Genomic DNA, 17,263 nt, shown 5'->3' on the forward strand with positions numbered 1-17,263 from the left:
TACAAATCATAGCTATAAGGTATTTGTAATTACAACTTGTAGCTATGCTTTACCGGGTTCGCGTGTATTCAGGTGTATTTAGATACACAGTTCCAAAATTTGACTGTAAGTATTTGGCTGATTGTATTTTTGGGCAAACTAGTTGTATTTGACTTTATGTGTTGTTTGACTGATCTATATACATATTTATTTGGCTGACTGTATTTTGGCGAAGTAAAGTATTTGACTGTATGTGTTGTTCGGCTGATCTATACACACATGTATGTGGCTGACTGTATTTTTGGAACTGTGCATTGGAACACACCCGAATACAAGCAAAATAGGTAAAACATAGCTCAAAAACAATAGCTACGGTTGATTAGATACCTAGAAACTATAGCTATTTATGTAAGTTACTCTTCTTTCAAAGTAGGCCCAAAACACCACTCAAGACCTTCAGTGAATCAATTTTTTGCACGGATTGCCCTTCTTTTGGGGTGGTCTTTAAATTTTGCCCCTCATATTTGTGTTCTTTAAGTTTTGCCCTTCGCTTGGATACCGAGGTTCTAGGTTCGAACCCCGTTCGTGCATAAAATAAAAAAATAATTTCGCAAGACGGTGGGGGGAGAGTGTATGCCGGATCCAAAGATACAATCTTAGGAAAAACCAAAGTTATCTATGCGACTTTGCCTTGAGACATTTTCTTTTTTTTTATTTTTAACTTTTCAAGGCACACTTTTAGTTAAGGCATACTTTTGGTTATGCCTTAATTAAAAGTATACCCCATAAGGCATAGTTTTAAGGAAAATTTTGCCCCATAAGGCAAAACTAAATTATGCCTCGAGGAAAAGTTATGCCCATCCGGCATAACTTTAGTTTTTCCTAAGGAAGTTATTGGGATGAAGTGACTTTGCCTTGAGACATTTTTTTTTTTTTTTTTTTTTAACTTTTAAAGGCACACTTTTAGTTAAGGCATACTTTTGGTTATGCCTTAATTAAAAGTATGCCCCATAAGGCATAGTTCCTTAAGGAAAAATTTTGTCCCATAAGGCAAAACTAAATTATACCTTGAGAAAAGTTATGCCCCCTCCGCATAACTTTAGTTTTTCCTTAAGGAAGTTATGCCGGAGGCGGACTTTGCCTTGAGACATTTTTTTTTTTTTTTTTTTAACTTTTAGTTAAGGATACTTTAGTTATGTCTTAATTAAAAGTCCGCCCCATAAGCGCATAATTCCTTAAGGAAAGTTTTGCCCCATAAGGCAAAACTAAATTATGCCCCTCCGCATAACTTTAGTTTTTCCTTAGGAAGTTATGCCTGAGGGCAGACTTTGCCTTGAGACATTTTTTTTTTAAACTTTTCAAGGCACACTTTTAGTTAAGGCATACTTTTGGTTATGCCTTAATTAAAAGTGCGCCTATAAGGCATAGTTCCTTAAGGAAAGTTTTGCTCCATAAGGCATAACTAAACTATGTCTTGAGGAAAAGTTATGCCCCTCTCCGCATAACTTTAGTTTTCCTTAAGGAAGTTATCGGAGGGGCGTACACTCCTCCAATTTGCCTTGCGAAATTATTTCTTTATTTTATGCTTGAGCGGGGGTTCGAACCCAAAACCTCAGTATCCAAGCTAAGGGCAAAACTTAAAGCACTACAAATGAAGGAAATGAAAATTTAAAGACATTAATATGAGGAGAAAAAAAATTTAAAACCACCCTTTAAAAAGAAGGTGCGAATTGCCCTCAGTGAATTTCTGAAAGATGGACTCGAAGCCCAGGGCGTGTTACCTATCGGCCCAAATCAATAAGTTTCTAAATATGGACTCAAAATCCACTACCAGTTAACGTTAAAGCTGATCCAAAAGGCAAACAGAAAGAACACTAATCTTTAGAATCTGCTCTGTCACTTTTAGTTCAGTCCAATTGCCAAAAGTAGCCGTTTCTTCACTATAACATATTATAACATATAATTTACACTTGTAAACCAGAAACCAGAGCTTAGAAAATGGAGGCGGCGAGTTTCACTTCTACTTCACAGTTATTAACAGCTGAATCGACGGCGTCGTTTTCGTCGTATTCCTCATCTTCTCAATCTCTTCGTTTCCTACGTTACAAACCTAATGCCAAACCTCTCAATTGCAAATCTTCTAGAAGCTTCTCAGTCCGAGCCTCCACCGATGATTCTGGTCTGTTTCTCAATTTCTCTTCCTCATGTTGACAATTAAATAATTAATAATATGCAAATGCACATTTATTATATGTAAAATGATGTCTCAATTATGTGATGGCGGCGTACGTGATTGTAATGCTCGTTGCTATAATCATCTATTGACTTGTAAATAATAATGAGTTAATGTTAAAAAACACACCTAAACTATCACTTTTTCCGCGAATTTCATACCTCAAGTATCCATTGTTTCATTTACCTACCTAAACTATCACTCCTTTATATTAAGACACACCTCGATGCTGAGTTGGCCTACACGTGCCTGTTGTCATTGATTTCAAATATTTGGTCAACTCAGCATCGAGGTTTGTTTTAATATGAAGGAAGTGATAGTTTATGTAGGTAAAGGGAATAATGGATAGTTGAGGTATGGAACTCGTGAAAATGTGATAGTTTAGGTGTGTTTTTGACCGTTAACTCTTAATAATTCGCAAATCTACGTACACGGTTAATTATGTGTAAGATGATGTCTTAATTGTATGATGGCCCTGTAGGAGATTGTAATGCTTGTTGGTATAATTATCTATTGACTGTTAGAATTGCTTTTTGTTTGCAGTGGTAACTCTACTTGATTATGGTGCTGGCAATGTACGAAGTCTGAGGAATGCAATTAAACATATTGGTTTCGACATCAAAGATGTATGCTCCACCTTTAATTTCCTTTTCTGCTTTTGTGACTTTTATTTCCTTTTTAAGTATTTAAATTGAGGTTATTTGTAAGAAATTAAGACATATACAATTCAAAGAAGAATGTATATATGGCACCAAATTTTTCCACATGCACATGATTAGCATAGTTCAGTTGTACTCTTATGTTCATACAAATGAAGTTTGCAATCTTATAAAGTAGTGGAACTGGAATTACCGCGGCTATTGTTTCCTAAAGTCTTGGCCGACAAACAATTGAATGTCCTCTTTAGGAAATTTACCCTTAAAATGTTATTTGCTCTTTGATGTCAACCCTAAGTGTTTGTCCTTTGAGGATTTGAGGATAAGCATGCCCCTTAATCGCTGACGAATCATGAAGTAGTTTTTATGTTTATTTTTATTGTGTGGAAAGTTTATTACAAGCGCAAGCCAAAACCAAAAGGGAGAAAGTATCCATGCATTTAGAGTTTTGGTTGCTCTCTTTCCGTACTTTATTTTTTCAATGTCTTCCAGGTCCAAACACCAGAGGACATTTTGAAAGCAAAACGGCTCATTTTTCCTGGGGTTGGTGCTTTTGCTCCTGCCATGGATGTGCTAAACAAGAAGGGGTATGATTCTCTCCCACATAATCCATAAGGATGGGCTTCTTTATTTGTTAAGTACTTGTAGTTGTAAATAAACAGGTAAAATACCTATTGATAATTTTACTCGTGTTAGAAGTTCATAACTCAAGCATGGTTCTGGGATAATACAACCTCTTGCTCCATGTCTATGTACAAGATAAGCCGTGTATTTGCTTGAGAGTAATCAACCAGTATTTAGTATTTACTGCAAGACTTCTTCTGCAAGAAGGTACTAAAAAGGGCACAACAAAATATTTGAAAGACCTGTTAAAAATACATTGTACTAATTTATTTTGGTTAAAGCTTTTGCAAAGATTACAACATGTCTATAGAAAGTTCCTGTGTCACTATTTTGATTTTCGTGTTTTACTTTGTTGGTCCATTTAAATTAAGTTTTTTTAGCTTCTCTGAAAATTATGGGAAAATTGTTCTGCAGAATGGCTGAAGCACTTTGTACTTACATTGAGCAAGATCGCCCATTCCTAGGCATTTGTCTTGGACTGCAGCTACTTTTTGAGTCAAGTGAAGAAAATGGACCAGGTCACAAACTGACATTTAGTTTATTTATGGCTTTAGACATTTCATATTAACTGAGTTCAAATCACTTTTATCTGACTGTAAAAAGGGTCCTTATGCAGCAAGACGCTTAACTTATGGACTATGAGATTAGTGTCTGCTGCAATAACAAACAGGATCATTTCAGTATTTAAAATGGTTGTATATTTTGGACTATATTATCATGGATGAGGATCCAAGGCTTGCAGTTTCAGCTATAAGAATTTATCTACGAAATGAATTGATTGGGCCGTCCACCTGCTTTACATTGTTACCTTATTGAACATTGAGTCCTTTGGTTTCACTTTTCCAGTTGCAAGTGTATTTAGATGTCAATTTCGATTGCATAATCCATCTTTCAAACTCAAAGTGATCGTTACTCTCCAACAATATATATTTATTTGTTTGCAGCAATTTCATACATCGTTTTAACATATAGCTACTTCATCCGAGAAACTGACTTTCCAACATGTTTATCAGTAAAGGGTCTTGGTTTAATTCCTGGAGTAGTTGGACGATTTGACTCTTCTAAAGGGATCAGAGTACCTCATATTGGCTGGAATGCACTTCAAATAGCAAAAGATACTCAAATTTTGGATGACATTGGAAATTCCCATGTCTATTTCGTACATTCTTATCGGGCAATGCCGGTACTATTTCTCATTGAGTAAATATATATTGATGGTGACTCCATCCTCTTTTTTCTCATTTTTTAAGTTTATTTAATAAATTGGCAAACAGCTTGATTCAAACATTTCTCCTGATTTAGTCAGATGATAATAGAGAGTGGATATCATCGACCTGCAAGTATGGTGACAATTTCATAGCATCCATTCAGAGGGGAAATGTCCATGCAGTTCAGTTTCATCCCGAGAAGAGTGGTGGTATGGTGACTTCCTCAATTGTTTTGAAGCATGAAAAGAAAAAGTTAACTATGACAAAACTCTCTTTAACCTTTTTATGTTTGATCAATTAAAATATGTTGGCATGGAGGTGATCATAATGTAAACACAGCCAGTCAAACTTCATTGGAGAATTTGTTAAGGAGATAGCCAATTTTTTAAATCATTAATAGTTCAAGCCCTTTTTAACCTTTTGCATGTCGTTCATAGATACTTAAATTTGTTTTTCTCATCTTTGAAGAGCACAGAGATAAACCTCTTTAATTTTTTGTCCTTTATGGTTAAGCACAATATTAAAGTTGTAAATAGAGAGATCTCTCTCACACACACACACATTTATGTATATATCACACACACACACATCCCCGTAAACTGTTTAATTTTTTTTCTTATAATTACTTTCTCCTTAAACTGTTGGAGTACTTTTCCAGATGTTGGCCTTTCTGTATTGAGGAGGTTCTTGAATCCAAAATCTGGGAAAACGCAGGTATTAATGATGCTTATGACTTAATGCTATACTTCTCAAGTTAATTGTTCAAAGCATCTAACACATGAAAGCTTCATGCAAGACAGAAGCTAGTCCAAGGGAATGCCTCCAAACTTGCAAAAAGGGTAGGTCACATTCTTCATAGTAGTAACTTGATTCTCATAATTTTTTATTTGTTTGTATTGCTGAAGTTAGCGAATTTTGCGATTACTCAGGTTATTGCATGTCTTGATGTGAGGACAAATGATAAAGGTGATCTGGTTGTAACCAAAGGAGACCAATATGATGTTAGAGAGCACACAAAAGAAAATGAGGTAAGTGAGCATTAGTCATTGTTTAACCATCAGCTCCTTCTGACCTCTGTCAATTCAAATTAATCTTTGAAGCAGTTCAATGCTGGAGTTGATTTGCAAACAGTTGAAAGCGGACACTTTAAATCACAAACACCAGATAAAAATGAGAGCCGGCAATTTTTTTTTTGAACAGTAAAAAAAACAACAAAATTTATTTGGAAAAGGAGATCGCCAAGAGATGTAAAAGGGATTAAGGAAAATAAAGTTTTGTTATTCTTCTTTTTCTAAAAATGAAGGGATTTTATTCTTCCGCTGTAAAAAGGAAAAAATTTGCTAGTTCTTTATTCTTATTTGTTTGTCAAATCTCTTGCTCTGAGTTTAGAAAACAGACGCTAAAAAGTTGCAAGTTTTGGGCTACCAGACCTGGTGGCATATGTGATAAGAGGTTTCTCTACCTGTAAGATATCGAAATGAAAGAGAAGGTGCAATAGAAAAATAACGAGGAAGTAGCTAGCTGGTTTATGGCCTCTTAAGGTTCTTGGTGTCAGTTACTTGATGCACGTAGTTAATTCTTTTTGATCAGTAATCTAACTATGTTGTATAGCTGTATTGGAATATTTTGTTTTTTTGACATCTGGAATTTATGGCTCTTATGCTGAAACCATGTGGATCTTTTACTTGATTCTAATTTTCCAATACTTGCTCCTTTATTTGAACATGACTGTCTTTCCTGAAGGTGAGAAACCTTGGCAAGCCAGTGGATCTTGCTGGACAGTATTACAAGGATGGGGCAGATGAGGTTTACCTTAGCATTAGTTATCCATAAATCTATGTTACCATATCCTGATGATAGACTAACTAGTTGTTTTTGGTGGTTTTAGGTTAGCTTTTTAAATATTACTGCTTTCCGAGACTTCCCATTGGGCGATCTACCAATGTTGAAGGTCTGTTCTATACTTTCTCATAGTTTTCTTTAGTTCAATATTCTGAGGAAATTATTTAAAACCGTTCCCGGTCAAGAGGATGGTTAGTGATAATTTGTGCTACTTGATTTGTCATTTAGGTATTGAGGTATGCATCAGAGAATGTTTTTGTGCCATTAACCGTTGGAGGTGGTATTAGAGACTTCAAAGATGGAAATGGCAGGTTTATGTCTACTTTTTATCTTGTTCATACATCACTAATCATTTGCTTTGAATCTTCCATATTGGTTGCCTCAAACTGAGTTGACAAATTGAATAATGTTCATCTGGGAACGTGGATAATTATCAAAGTTCACTAGTTGATATATGGATTTACTTCGCAGATACTACTCTAGTTTGGAAGTTGCTTCAGAATATTTTCGTTCTGGAGCAGACAAAATTTCTATTGGAAGTGATGCCGTTTATGCTGCGGAAGAATACTTAAAATCTGGAGTATGTGATACTCATCTATATGAAAATTAATCTGTTTAGTTTTCAAGAAAAAAAAAAATACTTCCTTATTTATTGTGACATTAATCTGTTTTTTTCGTTTCGCTTACTGTCTTTGAAGGTGAAAAGTGGAAAGAGCAGTCTAGAGCAAATCTCCCGAGTTTATGGAAATCAGGTAGATTTGAAGTCATGTATAACTTTATGCTATTTTCTTCAGATAGTGATGTCTTTGTATGCTGGTGCTAGTAATGATAACACATTTTTGTGTCACTATCCTAGGTTGAATATCTTGGTTTCCAACTGCCAAGATTTGACTTTTAATGTGGAAACTACCTTTTTCTTCTCTCGTCAGTCTTCACTGATGAAGAGTGACTTAGACATATTAGTCTATAAGTGCTTTCCTTTGCCTGCTTGCTTTCATGTATAATAGCATACTCATTGTTATTGGATGAGTTGTACTAAAAAATTGTTGAATTTGGTTTGATGTATTGTAATATTGTAGGCCGTAGTTGTAAGCATTGATCCTCGAAGGGTGTATGTGAAGGACCCCAAGGCTGTGGAATTCAGGACTGTGAAAGTGAGAAACCCAGGTAACTGCATTCAGATATTCTCTTCCAAAGCAATTTAGTAGTTTATCTGCATCCAGTGTTTCCTCGTAGAAAGAGAATCTTTTTGCCCAAGAGCGACTTTTTTTTTTATTTTTTGATGAAGAAGACAACAACAACATACCCAGTGTAATCCCACAAGTGGGGTCTGGGAAGAAGAACATCAACTTACAAAACAGGAAACAGGGTATTGTAATTAGAGATGAACATCAACTTACATGTGCTGCTATATGTTTGAGACTTGCTGTCTAAATGTGGTGTCTATACATTTGAGGTTGTTTTGTGAAGTTCCAGCTATACATTGTGATGCTCCTTAACCCCCCTCCCTCTTTTTCCCTGGGAGGAGAAAAGGAGAGCAGGCCTGTGGGGTATAGCTTGGCGGTTATATATCCTTAGCATATCAGAAATACATTCATGCACACCGTCTTATCAGATTTGTGTCAATGTTGGGGAAGTAAAAAGAGAATCTCTTGCTATATGTCATCTCACATTCTCACTCGTCCAAAATAAAACGGGGACAAGAAGGGAATATTAATTTGACTGAAGTGTGTCTACTGGTTGCAGGTCCAAATGCAGAAGAATACGCGTGGTACCAGTGCACGGTGAGCAGTGACTCTTTTCTATTATAAATTACACACCGTTATTTTTGTAATATTTTTGCTTTATTCTGAGCCGAGGGTCTATCGGAAATAGCCTCTCTACCCCCAGGTAGGGGTAAGGTTTGCGTACACTCTACCCTCCCGCACCCTACTTGTGGGATTTCACTGGGTATATTGTTGTATTTTTGTAATATCTTTCTCTTATTGGTGTCACATGGAATATCAAAGATTGTTTTTCACTGTTGATAATTTATATATCTTTTGTTTTTCACGGTTTGATAATTTATGTATCTTCACCGAAGTTCAATTTAATTCTATGTTTCAAGGTGAGTGGTGGGAGAGAAGGCCGCCCTATTGGAGCTTATGAGCTTGCGAAAGCTGTTGAAGAATTGGGAGCTGGGGAGATACTGCTAAACTGCATTGATTGTGATGGTACGTTGTTCATGAACTTCACGTATATTTATCCTACATTTCAGGTTGTGTTAGAATGAGTCTGATGAGGTGGTCAGCGCCATAATTTGGTATTTCTACTGTAACAGTCGCCAAGCAGCAGTAGGATTTACATATCCTTTCTGCTTTTGTTTGCGATATAGTATTCCCAGATCTCACTTTTGTTGTATTAGAAGTTCAAATCTATGAAAAGTTAAAGAAGAAAGCTTAATCTTTGGACCAACTTTTGTTACCTTACATTGTATTTAAAATTGGATGGAAGGAGTATTTGCTATATTACGCCTTCCCTTGTCTGTGTAATGATTTTTGTTTTTTCCCTTAATGTTTGTGGGGACTATAAGTCCACAATTACTCCATTTGTGCTGTACACTGTTCTCTCTGATAATGAAATCAAGTTAGTTACCAAAAAGGGACGTGCTACTTCTAATAACTTTATAGGAGCAAGGTGAACTATTTTTTTTTTTTTTTTAACCCCTCACCCAAGGAGCTCCCTCCTTTTTGCTCCCTTGGTGACTCGAACCCACAACCTTGGGGTTGGAGGTGGAGGGTGCTTACCATCTGGGCGACCCTCTCTTATCATCTTAGCTATTTCTTTCCTAGATTAACTTACATGGTATGATCCATGGTACTTGTGAATGAAACTATACAAAACTTGCATAGTTGGCCACTCTTGATATGATTTCTTTCTTTGCCTTATTAGGACAGAATTTTCATTCACCCATTAGCTCTACTCCAAAGTTTGCTGTCTTGTAGTTTATTACTTGTTAGGATAATAGTCTAGTCATACAACCTGTGGGTTTCTTTTTGCAACAATCCATTTAATGTATTTTGGGACACTTTAATGCCTAATTATTGTTCTTTTGATGTCTTTTCAGGTCAAGGAAAAGGATTTGATATAGACCTAATTAAGTTGATTTCAGATGCTGTAAGCATCCCTGTGATTGCAAGCAGTGGAGCTGGAACTGTTGAACACTTCTCAGAGGTCTTCAGAGAAACAAATGCTTCTGCTGCCCTTGCTGCTGGAATTTTCCACAGGAAGGAGGTGAGTTGGCTATATTAAACAGATGCCTTCTTCTGTATTGGTGTTAGCTCAAAACGAAGATAAAACGTAGTTAGATGAGAAAAACATGTTAATCTTATCCAATGAAAGGTGGATGGTTGATGTCTCTGATAGCATGCACCTCCTATATGCGTTTAATGAGCAAAGCCTTGCCTAAAGGGTCTTTTTATATCTTCTAAAATGGATCTAGGAGATATCTGCCGCTTGCCAGCTAGTTAACGTCACTTGAAAATGCTTTCTATTTCTTCCAGAAGTGCATATTTAAGTGATATCTATGGCTACTATTTGTGATCTTAAGAGCCCGTTTGGATTGGCTTATAAGTTGGCTTATAAGCTGTTTTCAGCTTTTTTGAGTGTTTGGCTACTAGTTAAAAAGTCATTTTGTGCTTAAAATAAGCTCAAAAAAATAATTGGACCCATTTAACTTAGTTTATCTAAAGTTGTTCTATAAGCTGAAAACAGCTTATAAGCCAAAAAAAATAAGTTGACTACCCCAACTTATTTTTTTTCAGCTATAAGCCGCAAACAAATTTTAAGCCTATAAGCCAATCCAAACGGGCTCTAAGTATTGAAGAGAAAGTTCTTTTAGATTATTAAGGTCCTTCTGCATTGCATCTTATCAAAAAAATAAAATCTTCTAGATTATTAAGTATCACAGAAAAAGATTGCGTGAAGTTGCATATTTTGCAGTAGCTTTTAGTTTCAGCAAAACCTTTTCATTTCCAAACGCAAGATAGTCTGTATAGTACAAGGGAATGCAATAGGTAGCCTGCACCATCCAGAACCCCCCTCCCCCCCAACCCCAAATTCTCAACACGGTTCTCTACACTTTATCTTATTCAAAAGGCCGAGAAAGGTATCACGGTTCTCTAAGTGGTTAAAAGGAATGAATGTAACGCGAAAATAAATACTAACATGGTCGAACTAGAGTTCTTGGGAGGAAAGTGTTTAAAACTAAGTTCTGTATGATAGTGTAATGTACATGGATCCTGGAAGAAAGTATTTTATAAGTTTCTTGTTGTAATATAGATACATGTTAGGTATTCATCAAAAAAATAAAAAATAAAAAACAAATGCATACATGTATATGGATATCTGACTGACCTAGAGAGTTGTATAAATTATTCTCCCCAGGTTCCCATTCAAGCTGTGAAAGGGCACCTGTCAAAGGAAGGCATAGAAGTTAGAATGTAACAGAATTTTTGCTATCGAGCAACTCAATAGGCAGTACTATCCTCGACCAATCCTCATTAGTTGATGCTACTGAATGTCAGCTTTTTCTTTTTTATCTTGTCGCTACAAGGAGAGCCTCTTCTTTCAGTATCTTGTACTCTTCGAGTTTTGTGCCAATTTTGAGCAGGTTATCATTGTATAATTGTATTATTACATTTTTTGTGTATTTCCACCGTATTGCACATATCTGATGTCTGTGTGGGTGTTAGTCCTGAATATCATCACGGTTGGTTATGACATAGAGGTGCTTAGTTATTCAGAAAGTTTCGATTAGAGCGATGGTATACATTTTATTGAGAGACTCTTTTATGTTGAGCATTTGAGAATGAGTTTATTCCCAAAGAATATTTTGGTTAACATATTTTACTCTATATTATTATTATATTTATTATATATAATAAGGGTCAATGTAACTTTTTTGTAGTCTTAGTTAGAGTCTTTGGTTAGATTACAACTAAGAGTTGCCAACTAAAGGTTGTCTTTTTTCATATTTATCACTATGTTTGTCTTTTATTGTTTCATTTACTATAGGTTGTATAAAAAATATCAAGACACTTTTAAAATCTTTTTGATAATACAAAACCCCTAGGCTAATTTTTTTAAGGTGATGTGACATGTGCTAACTTCTTCATATATCTTATTTTTACTCCTACTTTATTTTCTTAAGTGCCACACCTAATTTTGATAAATTTAGAAAATTTTAAACTCCTCTTAAAAGACTTAAGAAATTGTGAATTCCATGAAGTCAATTAAAAGAAACACGTTACTATGCGTAATTTGAATGAGAGAATACACCACATGTGCAGTTACCTTGATTAAAACATGTACTGCACCAAAAAATCGTAATTTCTCTAATTAACAGCTCTTTAATTGCTCAGTGTGAAACTTTAAAAATTTAACAGATAAAATTGGTCTTCATTTGGATTAGATATTGTTACCTAAAATATTTATTTTTATCTAATCATTTGTTAACAATATTGAAATATGAATCTTCATTGGTATATTATGTTAGTTTGTATGTTGATTAGCCCTATTGTTCATATTTAACAAAATTAACTTTCTTTTTTTGGATATTATTTGGTGGATTATAATATTTTATTTTTTAAATTTGATATGCAACCTTAGTAATATTTTCTAAGCATAACGAACAATGTAAGTTGTAGGTTATACTCCATTCATCTAAAAAAATAATGCAAAGGCGTACTATTATTGTCAGTGGCTCAATATTTGGTATGAATTCATAAATATATTTCTTAATATATATTTACACTTAAAAATTACATAAAAAAAAATTATAATCTGAACTTGATAGAGTAGTTTAAATGTTGAGAACGTCTTTGAAAAATATGTAGTTAATGAAACAATTTTTTAGTTTCTCGAGTAATAATAATGTCAAACAAATTGTGACAAAAGGGAATATACTTTTTATGTTTTTTGTATATTTTTTTTTGGGCGGATGAAAAAAATGTTAGGCAGTGTTTGTTAGCATAGGAAAATATGATTAAATGGAACATGAAGCATTGAATGAAGATGAAGCATTGAATCTTCATTTGTGCTTGAGAAAATAATTAAAGTATACATTTTATAAAATAAGATTCCATTTAAACTAACAAAAGGGAAAATGTCATTTTTTCATCACGTAAATTTTTAGAAAGTAGCACGAAAGTCTACTTAACTTTTTTTGCCTTTTATTTTCTCCCAAAAGTACTTATTTTTTCAATAAAGTACTTATTTAAAAATAAGGGTGTTTGCTAAAGTTTTGGGATAAAATAAGTATTTTTTTAAAGATGAAATGGCTGTTTTTAAGCTAAAAAAAATAGCTTTTGCCCAAAAGACTTTTTGAAAAAGTTTTGGAGAAAAAAAATACAAAAAGACTTTTTAAAACCACAAACACTAATTCTCAATCTCAAAAGTTTTTTTTAAATTAATTCGTCAAACACTGTTCTTTTTAGCCAAAGATTTTTAAAAGAAAAGTATTTTGGAAAAAAACATTTTTTAAAATAAGTTGTTTTTATAAAACAATGCGCTATTTATTATATTAAGAAAAGTAATTAATTTTCATCATCTTTTCGATATACTTTGTATAATTTAATTGAAATTGACATCTACAGACACTAGTAAGTATAAAATTTTATTTTTATTTGTTTGAAAGTTATCTTTGATTATAAGTAACCTCATTAAAATCTCAAAAAAAGAATAAATATAGCATAAATAGTTGATATCTCTAGAACGATACTATTTTTCTTCTTTTTGGAAGAAAACGGTATAGTTCATATTGGATGTTGTTAAAAAATTAAGAGACTTTATGCCATGTAGTTGTTTGAAAGTTAAAAAAAAAGAAAAAAAAAGAAGGTCTAAAGTAAAGAAAATTCAATTTTTGTTCAATTTTTAAATATTTTTTTGCAATCTAAATATATGGAAAGTCTTTAGTTTTTAAAAGTTTGCAGAAAATATCGAACTAATCTTTCAATAACTTAATGTCACAAAGAGCAAATTTAACTTTTAATCTTAGTTTTGGCCGTGCTAAAGTTGTAAAACTATCAAACTAATCTTTCTATAAACTTAATGTCACAAAGAAAATGAAAAAAATAAAAAAAAATTTACAAATTTAACTTTTTATCTTAGTTTTGAGCAGAAACATACGGCCAAATGCCACTAGTATCATGAATAAATTTCCACCGAAAAGGTAATATAATAATCAAAGTAACTATTTTTGAAAAGGAATGCGTCCTTTTGGAAACGTAGACTAAATTAAGGCGTTCTCATGTCAAAGACTGATCAAAGAATTGCAATTTAAGTGACGAAAGTCTGAATTTGAATTAAAGTATACCAGGAATTCGAATTTTAGTGCATAGTTAATTGGACATTTCTTTGCTGATAACTATTCCTTTTCCCAAGTTTGTTTCTTTATTCCAAAGTTTATTCACTTTTTAGTTTTTGTTCTCGTTATCTTTAGTTAACAGCTTAGCAACAATTTTAGGAGCACGGAATGGTGAATATGTTTGACAGAATTGGATCAAAATACAATATGAGAACTTAAATAAATTAATTTCACAAACAAGATTTAGTGAAAAATGTTGAATGGGATAGCTCAAGATTATGTGGAAAATCTGATTTGAAAAGGGCACTAATATATTCCTTTTTAGTTTGTCTCAAAAACAGTGTTACCTTTCTATAATTATTAAAAACAACTTAACTTTTAAATTCCTCTTTATTCTTAATGAAATGATTTATAGCCACACAAATTTCTTAACATTGGTTAAAGATCTTAAACTTTGTGTCGGGTCAAATGATGCACATAAATTGAGACGGAAGGGAGTAATGTTTTTGATCATGGTTTATACTCCCTTCGTTTCATAACAAGTGATGTTTTTAGCTTATGCACTTAAGAAATTGCTCACCCTGTAAAATTAGGAGTATTTTTACTAACTTAGCCCCAATCAAATTTTACCTCTTTCTTAGAAAAGCTCTTAATGATTCTTGATTATATAAATAAGGTTAATTTTGAAAGAATAAGATCAATTTCTTCTTGAAATCCTAAAAAAGCACCACTTATTTTGGAACAAAATGAAAAAGCCCAAAATGGAGGGAGTAATACGTACACATGTAGAAATGGGCGGGTTGTTTATTTCTTTTTAGGAGGATTAGTTTTGAACATATTAGACAGTAGAGTAATACGTAAATTTAGACTCTTGTAAACCCTCTCTTCTTCATCAATCAATTGTAAACCCTAGTCTTCTTCGTCAAATCAACATGATATTCAAGCAAATCAGGTAAGTAGGGAAATACTTGTACGATTCAGCCACTCAAGCTATTGCTAGAAAAATCCAAAAGGAAGCAGCAGCTCATCCCAAATTCTGATCCACTATCATTTCAGCAACAAACAGATGCAACGTGGCCATAAATTGGGCTAACAAAGTCAACCCATTTGTCAAATTGAAGCCTCTAAGTGAATCCCAAACCATAAACACTGCTGCAAAACTGGTTGCTGATGCTTTCCTTGGTTTGGTAAATTCTGAACCCTATCCTAAATTTAGCTTTCTTTCAATTTGTGGTGGTTATGTCAAACAAATGAACGATGATATTTAATTAGAGAAATAATCTAGTTCTTATATTTCTATTCTAATTTGGAGTCAATAGTTTAGCCTAAATTAGGAAAATATGACTAAGAAGGAAACAAAATAAAAATATCCTATACAGAAAATAAATATTCCACTAAAGCATTTGTTTAGGCCCCCATGAGTCAAAGGCCCCCAAATTTTTTATTGTTATTATATAACAACTCATGCGTACGTATTTAAAGTTTATAGCTTTGTATGTTAAAAAAAACTCAGTATCACAGGTCTTATTATATAATTGGGAGAAGATCTTTCAAGTTAATAAAATGTTAAGTCATTTGTTGCAATACAATTTGTTGCAATACAATGAAAGTATTGTATTGCAACAAATGACAACAACAATGAAGGGGTACCGGATACAAAAAGAGGGAATTAACATAGGAATCAATGCACAGTCTGTTCTAGGTAGGGGCATTTCTCCTTTAATAGGTCTTATGCATCGCGAATCCGAATTAGTCGAGGTCTCGAAGGGGTACCGGATACTCAGCGGGAAATTAAAATATTTATACCTCCTTCTATCCGGAAACACTAGAATTGACATCACTAAAGCATGAAAATGGTTTCTAGCTCATCAAGCAAATTAAACTAAAAAATAAGAAAAGGGATAATTTATTGCGTGGTTTTTTTTCCTTCAAGAAACCTTACTCTATCATGTGATATAGCTAAAGGACTAAAATACTTCCAACTCCAATACACCGGGCGACTGTTTACCAAAAACACAGGTCTCCGCAAAGTCATAAGACCATGTATGGGGAATAGAGTTGCCTTTGGTACGTAGGAAGCATTTTACCTCCTATATGTGTGTGTGCGCGCGCGCACGTGTGTGTTGAATACCCTCATATTTTTACACGTGTTTACTTCTTTATATTTAATTAAACTTTAATTAGTGAAAATCCGGGCTCTGTCACTGATAGGGCGGTCAACATCCTTAACCACAGTTCTTGAATTCGAGTCCTTGAAATGGAGTTCATAGCCTTTGGCAGAGAACACTTTACCACAAAAAAAAAAAAAAAGAAGGATTCTCTGACGCGAATGCAAATTAGTCGAGCTCAAAACGGGTACTTAATACCAAATAAGAAACAAACATAAAAGAGGAATATATATATATATATATATTACTATTATATATAAGGAGAACCAAGGGCTTTTGTAGTCCTCACAAATTTTTTTAAATTAATGTTAAACTTTTCAATTAATTACTTCTAGGTCCTAATGATATTTTTTAAAGTCAATTTTTTTATTTTTTTTATTTTATTACATAGGGATAGGGGAAGGGGAAATTCGGGAGGGGATTATAACATGGGGATTCGAACCTTCACCAACAAGGTGAAAGTTCAGGTAGCCGATCAACTGAGCTCTCTTAGATCCCTACGTCAACTTTACTTTTTGTTCTTATGGTTTACTTTTTAAAAGCTGTCGAACACCTACCTTATTTCTTCTTTCACTTTCTTTTATTGATCTTATCTATTATCCTTAAAAAACAATCATTTTTCCATTAGATATTCTAGCTTCTTGTCGCTCTCTCCTTTTTCCTTTTTCATTTGTTGCATATTATCCTCTAACTTTTTTTTTCCTCCTGTTATTGATTTGTTGGTTGTAGATTCTTACATGTAGGCATTTCTTTTACTTTATACTTGCATCATTGAATTTGAGAATTTCTGAAAATTTGTTTATCATCTTAGCTTAGGATATCGAATCACTTGTGTCCCTTGAGATTCGCTAAATTTTTCTACTTAACTTTGTTCCTCATAAATAAAGTTTTCGTTAAAAATCATCTAATTGTGTGATGAAGAAACTTTAATAATTATAAAACTTACTAATAAAATATTATTAACCTGCAAATACATTAAATTAGTTATCCGATAGAAAAATGTACTCTCTCCGTCTCAATTTATGTGATATAGTTTGATTAGGCATGTAGTTTAAGAAACAAAAGAAGGACTTTTGAAACTTATGGCCTAAAACAAGTCATAGATATTTGTGTAGCTGTAAATAATTTCATTAAGGGTAAAATGGATAAGTTTTAAGTTTGATTATTTCTAAATATAGAAATGTATCATTCTTTTTTGTACAAACTAA

At 33.4% G+C, this 17,263-nt stretch overlaps 1 protein-coding gene across 1 annotated transcript; it reads left to right on the plus strand.

The window, feature by feature from the left end:
- The first annotated feature begins 1,849 nt into the window (after window positions 1–1,849).
- LOC132036127 (imidazole glycerol phosphate synthase hisHF, chloroplastic) lies at window positions 1,850–11,347 on the plus strand. The gene is made up of 19 exons (XM_059426367.1): window positions 1,850–2,158; window positions 2,756–2,838; window positions 3,361–3,455; window positions 3,907–4,010; window positions 4,506–4,675; window positions 4,795–4,909; window positions 5,359–5,414; window positions 5,501–5,539; window positions 5,630–5,728; window positions 6,444–6,506; window positions 6,589–6,651; window positions 6,771–6,853; window positions 7,014–7,122; window positions 7,241–7,294; window positions 7,622–7,709; window positions 8,289–8,326; window positions 8,650–8,755; window positions 9,649–9,815; window positions 10,968–11,347. The coding sequence occupies exons 1-19, from the start codon at window positions 1,978–1,980 to the stop codon at window positions 11,025–11,027; spliced, it is 1,773 nt and encodes a 590-aa protein (XP_059282350.1). The 5' UTR covers window positions 1,850–1,977; the 3' UTR covers window positions 11,028–11,347.
- Window positions 11,348–17,263: the final 5,916 nt, after the last annotated feature.

Source organism: Lycium ferocissimum, chromosome 11 (genome assembly GCF_029784015.1).
Source record: "Lycium ferocissimum isolate CSIRO_LF1 chromosome 11, AGI_CSIRO_Lferr_CH_V1, whole genome shotgun sequence".
NCBI lineage: Eukaryota > Viridiplantae > Streptophyta > Magnoliopsida > Solanales > Solanaceae > Lycium > Lycium ferocissimum.

Coding starts and splice junctions, on each gene's coding strand:
- LOC132036127 (XM_059426367.1), top strand. CDS start 1,978: ATGGAGGCGGCGAGTTTCACTTCTACTTCACAGTTATTAACAGCTGAA. Junction 5,540..5,629: donor CCTCCAAACTTGCAAAAAGG/GTAGGTCACATT, acceptor GCGATTACTCAG/GTTATTGCATGTCTTGATGT. Junction 6,507..6,588: donor ACAAGGATGGGGCAGATGAG/GTTTACCTTAGC, acceptor TGGTGGTTTTAG/GTTAGCTTTTTAAATATTAC.